The 10,845-nt window shown below is 37.8% G+C and overlaps 1 protein-coding gene across 1 annotated transcript in view; it reads right to left on the bottom strand.

Moving 5' to 3' along the window:
• Positions 1-1,489: 1,489 nt before the first annotated feature.
• DDX10 (DEAD (Asp-Glu-Ala-Asp) box polypeptide 10) overlaps positions 1,490-10,845 on the bottom strand; it is a gene marked incomplete at both ends in the record, with an annotated part of 9,653 nt that continues 297 nt past the window's right edge. The window contains 7 exons of the mRNA XM_010296141.1: positions 1,490-1,574; positions 3,110-3,272; positions 4,865-4,991; positions 7,070-7,259; positions 8,400-8,520; positions 8,971-9,129; positions 10,684-10,814. Of these exons, the coding sequence (XP_010294443.1) occupies positions 1,490-1,574; positions 3,110-3,272; positions 4,865-4,991; positions 7,070-7,259; positions 8,400-8,520; positions 8,971-9,129; positions 10,684-10,814 (976 nt within the window). The remainder of the gene's footprint in view (positions 1,575-3,109; positions 3,273-4,864; positions 4,992-7,069; positions 7,260-8,399; positions 8,521-8,970; positions 9,130-10,683; positions 10,815-10,845) is intronic.

Here is a 10,845-nt window from a genome sequence, read left to right as displayed (position 1 = left end):
GAGGAGGCTGAGGGGAGACCTTATCGCTTTCAGGTAGTTGTAACTACCTGAAAGGGGGTTGTGGCGACGAGGGTGTTGGTCTCTTCTCCCAAGTAACTAGTGACAGGACGAGAGGAAATGGCCTCAAGTTGCACCAGGGGAGGTTTAGATTGGATATTAGGAAAAATTTCTTCACCGAGAGGGCGGTCAAGCATTGGAACAGGCTGCCCAGGGAGGTGGTGGAGTCACCATCTCTGGAAGTGTTCAAAAAACGTGTGGATGTGGTGCTTCGTGGTTTAAGGGACATGATGGCGCTGGATTAATGATTGGACTTGATGATCTTGAAGGTCCTTTCCAACCTTAGTGATTCTGTGAGATTACATCTACATTTGAATTTAGCCAAATAGCTACATGTTTTAACTATTTATGTATAACATTTACTGATTTTGTTCGTCAACAGTTTCTTTCCAAAAGCATTTTAAAATGTATTATTCCCTTCTGTTATAACAGGTAGATAGGAAAATGGCAGACACAGGAAAGAATGGGGCAGAAATTACAATGAAAACATGGCTAGAACTTCCACATTCTGAAAGAGGGCTGAAAGTACACATTCTTATTACAGTCACCAAAATTTAATGCCATCTGATCCAGAAAGACATATTTTAAACTCCTGTGCTGCAGAGTGCTTAAGTCCTATTCTAAGAAACTCTTCTGTTATTATGTTTGACAACTGCCTATGTTGCAAACCCTACTACAAATTAAATTATGTACAAGATATAATACCAGGTCCTGCATTTCATCCTTCAGATAATTGCGGAAAGTTTTTTATCTACCGATTTATACAGGACAACAACTGCCGTTTCTCTTAAAAATCCACTTTAGAGATCAAGGACCGAGTTTTCAACAGTATATCTGGGTAACTCCCATCATAAAGGCTTAGCCACAAATATTTTAACTAAAGCTATCCCTAAGAATATAATTCTACAGAAGACTTAGAAAATTAAAAATTTAACCTGTAATTAACATTCTTTGATTCCTTCCTCCCCAAATTCAAATAAGGAAGAAATATTTCCATTCTTTTGAAGAGTCTTCAATGACACAAAGAAATTGGATCCACAGTCTAAAGCCGCATTTATCTATAAATGGCAGTGGCAAAACAAGCTTTTGAACCACAAACATGCTCAACTCAGCCTTTGAGATAATCTTGCCAAGTGCAAAAGATTTTGGTTCCTCACTACTAATCTTCCCTGATCAGATTAAACAACTGGGCATATTTTTAATGTCTGCATAAGGAGTCTCTGAAGCTCACTAAAAAACGATTAAGTCAAACCATTACCTTTAACTAATCAAAAGAGTCTTTTGGTGATAACAGCCCTTCTTTCTTTCCAATTTCTATCTTGATTTTTCCAATTTATACCTTGGTTTTTTCAAGTGAGTCTTTAGTCAATTATCTGTCCCTACAGTAAGTTAGTTTTAAAAGTCAAAATATTAATGAAAAGTGAAAACAAACCTGGCTGTTCTTCCCACTCTGTGGATATATGTGTTTGCATCTTCTGGACAATCAAACTGAATGACCCAGTTTACTGCTGGAAAGTCTGTGTAAAGAAAAAAAGGGTCAAAATTTAAGCTCACTGTACTCAAAAGCCTCCTATTCAAGAGAAACACATTATTTTGGAGCATTAATTCCTATAAGAACTCTCATTTAGAACAATTTACAGGCATTGGATGCAACCTCTGAAATGAAAATAAAATTAATTGCATGTATTAGCATATCATAAACAATCACTCTCTTCAAAGAAAGCTAAATTAATGGTGTCTTCATTTCCTAAATTATGACAGTGCACTGAATGGAACATAATTTCACACTTGACAAGAACAGGCATGCTTTGTGTCACACAGATGATAAAACACCACATTTAATAATTAAGTAACAATATCTGACCCACTTTTCACCTACAGTATCAATGTCCTACACCACCAGGGTTTGAAGTTAGCTGTGGCAAGACAGCACTACTTCAGCTGTCCACATACAGAATATGATAGTCCCTCTCAAAGATGGGAGGGTGTGACCAAGCCTTACAAAGAAATCAACACTGAATGTGAATGATACTATAAATAAGCATTTTCTAACCGTTGCACTTCACCCGGCAGCACCATGTTTTGCTTTGGTATAAGTGTGTGTTAATTCCTGACCAAATCTGTAGCTACGCTATATACCACAATCATACCTACATTCTAAACCTAAACAACCACACCCACATTAGATCCTCACTAGTGAGATTTCAGCAGTGTAGAAGGTATGATAAAGAGTTTTCATTTCTGCCTTCAGTTTTTAGTGCACCTTCCTCCCTTTTGTAGAATACTGACAAAACCTTACATTTTGGACAGCAGAGTTTACTTCCTGAAAACAGTCTTGTGTCATACCTAGATTCCTCCAAGTACTAAAAAAAAAAAAAAGTCCAAAGTTTCCACAGAAAATATAAAGAAGTAAATCATAATTCAGTAGGTAATGACCAGAGGAAAGAAACTTGAGCCAAAACAGGTCCTACAAATATTTTTGCTTTTTCCTCTCATCTAATTTTTGCCTCCTTAAGAATATAGTCCTATAATGCCACCCATAGCTCAGACATAAAAATTTCTTCAGGTTTTCATTCCCACATACTGGTAGGTTAGTACTTTTTTTATACCCTTTGGAGTAACCCACAGGATACAGACACATCAGGCACGTAGTAAGCAAATACATCACTACTTCCATTTTTTCCTCTTCCAGATATTTGTCACAGAACAAGGCTGGAAAAACTAGATTGTCTCCAGACTTAAAAAAATAAATAAAAGACAGCTTCCACTGACTATCTCACTAACAAATGCCATTACAAAACTAGTGACAACATAGTTGACAACTTTCCAGGACAAAAAGAAAAAATAAGTCAAATGATGTGGGCCTCTTCAGTAAAGAAACGGCAGAACTTTAAGAAGCATATCTCTTCTGAAAAACCTTAACGAGCTCTTAAGCAAACTACACCTTCATTTCTTACAAATCAGGTTGGTCTTCAGAGCATAAAGTCCTAGAAAGTCTCAACAGGGTTAGATCATCACTTTGTGATTAATTATTGCTTCTGTGGGTACATACCCAGGCCACGAGCTGCAATATCTGTAGCAAAAAGTACTGCTGCTTTTTTCCGAACAAAACAAGTGTAGACTTCCATTCTCTTCAGCTGCTGCTGCTTGCCATGGAGTGCCAGTACAGGAAGACCAGGCTGAAGCTTACAGAACACTCTGAATAGATACTGGACCTACCCAACAAATCCAGGGAAAAAAAAAGAATTTAACATGCAATGCTAAACTTGTTAAGATCATATCCAATATACAGCAACTGACTTCACACATCAAATGAAATATACTTTTCTCCACATCAGAGACAAGAGATGCCATTTTGAGACTTGTCACACTCCCAGGTACTAGAAGAGGAAATGAACTATAGCACAAGACTGGTTTGCCTTTTGATGGCATTTCCTAAAAGGAACCAGAGTAGGTAACAGCAAGAATGACTTGAGACATGGCTAGTTAGGCTATATATAAATGATCGAAGTATCAAAAGTCACAGAATCACAGAATCATTAAGGATGGAAAAGACCTTTAAGATCATCGAGTCTAACCATCAACCCAACACCACCATGCCCACTAAACCATATCCTGAAGTACCACATCTACACATTTTTTGAACGCTTCCAGAGATGGTGACTCCACCACCTCCCTGGGCAGCCTGTTCCAATGCTTGACCACTTTCTCCGTAAAGAAATTTTTCCTAATATCTAGTCTAAATCTCCCCTGGTGCAACTTGGGGCCATTTCTTCTTGTTGTATCGCTAGTTACTTGGGAGAAGAGACCAACACCCACGTCACCACAACGCCCTTTCTGGTAGTTGTAGCACAATAAGGTCTCCCCTCATCAGAAGCACTGCTTCTTGACAATACTGTAGAGGTGTAGTGTCTTATGCTTGAACTCAAAGCAATCTACAGAGTCTTGGTTTACTATTTCAAGCTTCAACAGCTTCTCTCATTAAAGCAGTGTGTTTACTCCTACACACATGCTCCATGATGCATCATTATTTTATAGCAGGCAGATATCTAATATTTTTTTAAGAAAATAGTTACAGAAACTGCACATACTGGAGTAACGGTTGCTGCTCAGAGAATTTCTGTACAACTAAGCCTACCACCTCACTGTACTCACCAGCCAACTGTGAAACAACAAAAATATTGTAACCTCTTGCACAAGTGGAATAACTGCAATGAATATTTACTACACCACTGTATGTTGTAAAATATTTGATACATCCAGTAGTTATAGGAATAAGCACCTATGCCATACAAACACATACAAATAACTTTACCAGAATAGTCCCAGGACATTTACACAAGCAGTTATTTGAAGGATTACTTCCCACATAAACATAAGAAAAAAATTCCCTGCACTATTTCACAGTTATGATTTATATAGACAGATTTAAAAGCTTGTAAAGAAAGTAGGTAAAACTATTAAAATACTCTGTAACCCAACTACAAAATGTGTCGTGAGACAAAACTGAAATAGCTGGCACTTAGTGACATAGCATTTAGCATTCATTGTAACAGCAGAGCACAAAAATGACTGAGTACACTGAAGTCTCCAGAACCATCCTGCATCAAGCCTGGGTCATTGAGCTTCCTGGCAGCCAAGGCCCTGCATGATGTGCCTAGAGGAGTAGGTGATGTTTGATTCCTCCCCCAATTTCCTGATGCAAACTAGTCCAGAATCACACCTCTCTCGTGCCTTGACATCTACATAAATATCTTAATTTTCACAATTTTAAAATGCTACGGTGAAAGGGGGAGAATAGCCATACCTCTTTACAGCTTGCAAAAAACACAATGCTCTTCTTTTTCAAGTGACTTCTCAAGAAAGAGTATAACATGTTTACTTTTTGCTGAAGCTCACAAACAATGTAGTTCTGATCCAAAGTTGCCGGGGTACTAAAAAACAAAAAACCCAAAAGTACATTTAGATACCGTTAGTTCCCATAACATTAAAATCAGAAAGAAAAGAAGGGAAGATAAAGAATACACAGGCATGCAATATCTATAGAGCTGCTTGTCCCTTCTTTTAAGTCAAGAATGTCTGACAAATAGCCAGAAAAAGAAGGGGGGGGGAGGGGGGGGGGAAAACAGTGAGGCTGGAACACTTTGAGGAACAATCTTAGCGGCTCCACTAGAAAGCTACTCTTTAAAGATGAATCAATTTCCTTACTAAAAGCAGTGGGGAGGAAGGGACAACTTTTGACATTACTTCTGAATTCGTTTACTACTAGCAAGCCAAACTCCTTATATGTCTAAGCAGTGACATTCAAATTGCCTTGACTTAAAATGCAATTTTGTCTATTAGTCCTATTAAAGCATCATTTGTGCTTAAGGCAATGTCAAAGCACAGTCTAATCACATACAAAAAAAGAGCACTGATGTACTTCAACTGATTACACCCCGACATCCAAAGTGACTTTGTAAAGCTCTGAATTGTCATCTTAACTCACCTTTCCATTCTTTACAAAATAAACTAAATAAAAAAATTCTTTGGCATAATTGCCCTTGAATACATCTAAATGCTCATTTCTCACAGTTCCTCTGCTTCACCCTAAACAGACCAAGGGTATTCACAATTATTTTATTAAAGGTGCCACTTAGGAGGATGAAATTACAAGACACTGCTCCAGTTCTGCTAGTCAGTTTGAATTATGCTGCAGCACCTTGTGCTTTGTAATTCTTTCAGAGGAAACTGTTTTCGTAAGGCAATAACCTCTTCTGTCCCCAGGCAGTAAATTCTAAAACAAATGAATGCTTTCCTTTTCGATTCTGATTATTATCTAATTGCACTTTCATAAATATTTTAAAAACTAAATGTAATTTAAAATAAGAATTCACGAAAAATTCGAGATCTGTGAAACAGTCAGTACTCAAAATGAAGACTACATACTAGGCTTGTACATTCTCTTCTGCTAAGAGGCTATTAGCCACACAATCTTCTGAGGCAACCATGCTTATTTAAGATGCCTTTGATAGTACTACTGATTAAAAAAGGTGTTTGCAGTACAATACAGAGATAATCAAATCAAACTGTTAAAACTGCCTCAGGATTCAACCTGGCTGTGCTGTTCATTTTGCTGCTTCCTCGTTTGCTCTCGGGAAAGCCATTTTTATCACTGTGCTTCACCTTTCTCGTGCATCTTACATATGGAAATATATGCATACGTCACAGAAAAGCAGAAAAAAAACCATGCATATTCATAAGCCATTTGACACTTAGATGATAGAACCCACAGAAATGCAACATACTAAATAACATTCTTCACTTAGTGACACATTAAATTTTTTGAGCTTGGCAGACCACATACTGCACTTTTTGCAAGGTCCTTCCATTCTGATCCAAACGGTATGGCATGACAAATTTATTTTGTGTGCACAGTAAACCCAGCACATCAGGAAGCCACAAGATTTACTGCACAGGAACTAATGCTGCATGCTTTCCCTTGGGCACCTAATACTGAATACACAAACAAGACTGTCATTCTGCACTTTCCCAACAGAGTAGCATTTCCTCAGAAAGCCATATTTATCAATGGCGCACAGAATAATTGTGTTGGTGCAACACATGTGGTGGTTCTGCACAGTAAGTGCATACACACAGGAGGCAAGGAAGCCAAACAACAAAAAAGTAGCAATTCAGAAGCCAGTGTTACAGGCGGGATACTACTCCATCTAAGCTATAACCCACTCTGGGCCTTGCTCCCAAGGAAGAAAATTTCCACTCTGCAAAGCTGCCTGAGGAGCCACAAAGAAAGTGCAGGTTCAGCCTCCCTGGAACGAATCGGTCAGAACTAGTACCCTCCTATCTGGAAATTCCTTGCTTTCAGGAAGGGACACAACAGGATCCAACACTGCAGGAAGGAGGATGCACGATGTAACTTCTGATTCAGGGAACTGACTGTCAGAGAAGCAGTTAAGAGGATGACCATCTGTTTAACCCTACCCCCAGAAAAAAAAAAAATATCCCAACATACCTGAATTTGGATTTCTCATGAACCCAAACATACTCCGGATCTTTCAGACTCAGCCGTGCAAGATCCTTCACTGATTTTGTTTGTGTTGCAGAAAAAAGCAGGGTCTGGCGTTTCTTAGGTAGATTTTCTATGATTGCATTCATTGTATCAGCAAACCCCATGTCTAGAATTCTATCAGCTTCATCGAGAACTGAATTAAGAGACAGTTTGAGAAAAACTGGTTTTAGCTTTATTTATATTTTTAAAAATCATACATTGAATCTATATAATCCAAAAATCCATACCTAGTTAAACTGCAGAGATTAATTTCATTACTGTATATGACAGGATTCTCTTTAGATATTCATGCACTCCATAAAACATATTTTTTTTAAAACTGCAACAGAAGTCATAGCATTTCCCATAATCTATGCACTACAGCCCTCAGTTTCACATGCTGAAGCATACAAGATCAGCATTTCAAGTAAACAGTTGCAATTTGCAGACAAACTGCAAATTACAAATGGCCTGTCCTATTACTGAAACAAAACATGGAATATAAAACAATGCTGTACTATTCATGAAAAAGCAAAACAGCCTCTCCTGTACCTAAGCTGAATTTACCATTGAAACACAGGGTACAAACAGAGTAGCACAGAGACAAAGTTTTAAGAAAAGGGCCTAGGTTTAATGCAGTTGTCTAACTGCCATGAATTGTACTAAGTGTAGCAAGCATAATTTCACATTTTATCAGCTTCATTAGCTTCTTAATTGCTCCTAAGTTCCTCAGGCTATGCTAAAGATTATGCAGTCCTTAGTGGCAGGCAAACCTCTTCAGTACACTGAAATTTTTATTCAGGTTGGAAGGATGAAAAGAAACAATGTTAACAATGCTAACAAAAACAAAGAAAGAAGCAGCAATCTGCCTTAAAATTCAAAAGAAAAGTGTTTTCTAGAACTGGACCAAAATATACACACTGCAATGGATATTCCATATAGTTAATTATCATGTCAGGAAAAACATGAGAGCCATAGCCAGAATGGAAAGGCCAGCATTAGTTAAGACAGATCTAAAGAATTATATGGGACACTACATTTGGTTTTGGGTTCCTTACTAGCTCACCTACTTGTTCTTATCATCCTAAGGAAGGCATGCTCAGCAACTGTTTCAGAGAAGAAACAAGAAAGGCGTTTTGTTGGTTTGTTTTTTAATTTGTACATGTGTCAACTTAAATGCCATTTCATCTATATACCATGACTCAGACAAACTTTTTACCCAAGGAAGTGCTCTACACAATTACGAACTGCTACAAAATATTTCTGGGTACTTTCAAGTACTCAAAAAACTTACTCAACATTTGCAGATCAGATGCATAGAAATATGAAGTTTCATCCATGTGCTGCAGAAGCCGTCCTGGAGTGCAAATTAGCATATTTATGTGGTGGATTCTTTCAGACTCTTCTTTCAAATCCTGAAAAGGAGTTAAAAACCACCTTAGCTCTAGCTGTTCACACTAGAAGCCCAGTACCAGGGATGGTCAGGCCAGCTTAACCTATTGCTAGCTTTTAGAAAGAATAGTCAAGGATCAGCCTTTCCTCTTTGTACAGGGATATCACAATTTCTTCAGCAGACTCACACTTATGTCTTAAGTAAAAAGTATTTCAGAATAGTCTAAATTAATAGCATAGTCCTGGGAGGCTTGGCAGGAGGGTCCATCCAGTCATGTAACCTGGAAAGACTGTAAATAAGCAAAAGCTTCAAAAGACAGAGTACACAGACAGGAAAACAAGTGGGTCATCGGTAAGCTCCCATTAACTACTTTTTTCCTTGACGCTTCATTTCCAGCATTTCCCTCCCAAACTACCACTTAATATAGCACTCATTTATGCTTCCATGCAGCAAACTCTGAGAGAGGACACACCTTTCCTCCAATGACAAGGCCAGCTGAGAACTCATGATTCTTTCCCACTTTACGCAGAACCTTGAAGGTTTGATATGCCAGTTCCCGGGTAGGCGATATTATCAAAACTCCCAGTCCATCAGCTGAAGTCCACTGATGGCGATACAGGAGTTCCAAAGCCTGGAAAAAATTACTGTATTCTCATTATAAATATCTCAGAAGGAAAATACGTAACAACAACAAATTTGTAACAAAAAATGTCGTAAAAGAAAGATAAAGCCATACCAATTAAAATAATGACTTGACAAAACATCAGTATACATTTCACATAGTTTGATTATATATCAGTTCTAACTGATGGTAATGATATTTGCTGAAGCAAATGACAGACAGTAATGGGTGGTAAATCGTAAACATTTTACTGCATAATCAATCCTACTCTGCTAAATTCTGGAAATTCAGCCTTAACTGTTTATACAAAACACAAGGAACCTCCCTGCTCATAAGGTTTTGTGGGAACCAGAAATAGAATGAGCAACTAGAAGACAATAAATTATTGCAGCTTTAGTCCTGGTCATAGACTTGAAGCAGTAATATCCACACATGCTATAAACAGAGCATTCCAACTAAAGTTGCCATACACCTCAGATCAGGATGATTCCTCCCGTTATGAATTTACACTGCAGAAAGACTGTCTTAGCTAATCCTAACACAGAGATTTTATAGGTATGAAGCATTCTGAAATTCTGAAGGCTGTTAAGCATCCTTGTACAACTAATTTTTTTTCCACTCTTCCTCTCTCCAGCTCTTACCATCTTTCTCCCCTAAAATGGTTTTAAAATAAGGGTTGTAAAACAAAGTACTTCTATATTAACCAATTGAGCAATCTCCCTTTTTTTCCCTCCAGTTCAGAAGACTATGTTTTGAAGCCACCTGCAATTTTTTATTCTTTACTAATAAAAAAGATATTTAAAAAAAAAAGAAACAGCATCAAGCATAAGCCTTCTCAGCTAGAAAACACCTACTACTGTTCACATAGTTACTGACAGAGTAGGTTCCAAAGAAATTCATAACAGGATGGGGTTTGTATCTACTTACATGCGCACTTTAAGCAAACAAACTTCCCAATTATACTTTCAACTCAAAGCAATTAAATGCAGAGCATGACATTTTGAGTAAAACAGTCAAACATATATTATTCATGGCAGGGTTTTTCATCCTGTTTTCCCACTTCTACCTGGAGGTGATTTCTAACGAGTCCACAAAAGACAATAAGGAAAAGGGAGTCCACAATCACTAAGCTTAAGTCCAAATCCTAACATTTTAAAGGGTTGAAAACCACCCATCACAAAAAAAGCCTAAGGAACTGAAGAAATTTCCCCATTCTATTCCACACACTTAGTATTCATATCTTAAAAGAATCAGACAACTAGACTTGCACCAGGAAAACAGACTCCTGAGAGAAAAAACAAACAACTTCCTAAATAACTCAGGGTCTACTAATGCAAGACTCAAAATGGAATTTCTAAGTGGCAGAATATTCCTAGGGTGAAGAATATAATTCTTTCAGAACTTTAAGCAGCTTTATTAAATTAGCATCTTGGCTTTCTTGGAACATCTAGATCAGTTGAATTATAACTCTTCTCCCAGGATCTATTAACCTAAGCTGTTTGACATCCAATAGTTCCCGGATAACTTGGTTTAAGTACAAATGGAAGGATGTAAATTACTTACCGGGACAATAAAAGCCAAGGTTTTGCCTGATCCAGTCTTTGCAGCTCCAAGTACATCTTTACCTTGTAAAGCCAAACCTATGGTTTGCCTCTGTATCTCCGTTACCACGCGATACTGAGCTTCCTGCAATCCTAGTATTTGCAGTGTGGGAAGAAAAGAGAG

The sequence above is a fragment of the Phaethon lepturus genome, unplaced genomic scaffold, assembly GCF_000687285.1.
Source record: "Phaethon lepturus isolate BGI_N335 unplaced genomic scaffold, ASM68728v1 scaffold55971, whole genome shotgun sequence".
Lineage (NCBI taxonomy): Eukaryota > Metazoa > Chordata > Aves > Phaethontiformes > Phaethontidae > Phaethon > Phaethon lepturus.
This window is presented reverse-complemented; position numbering and strand designations above follow the sequence as displayed.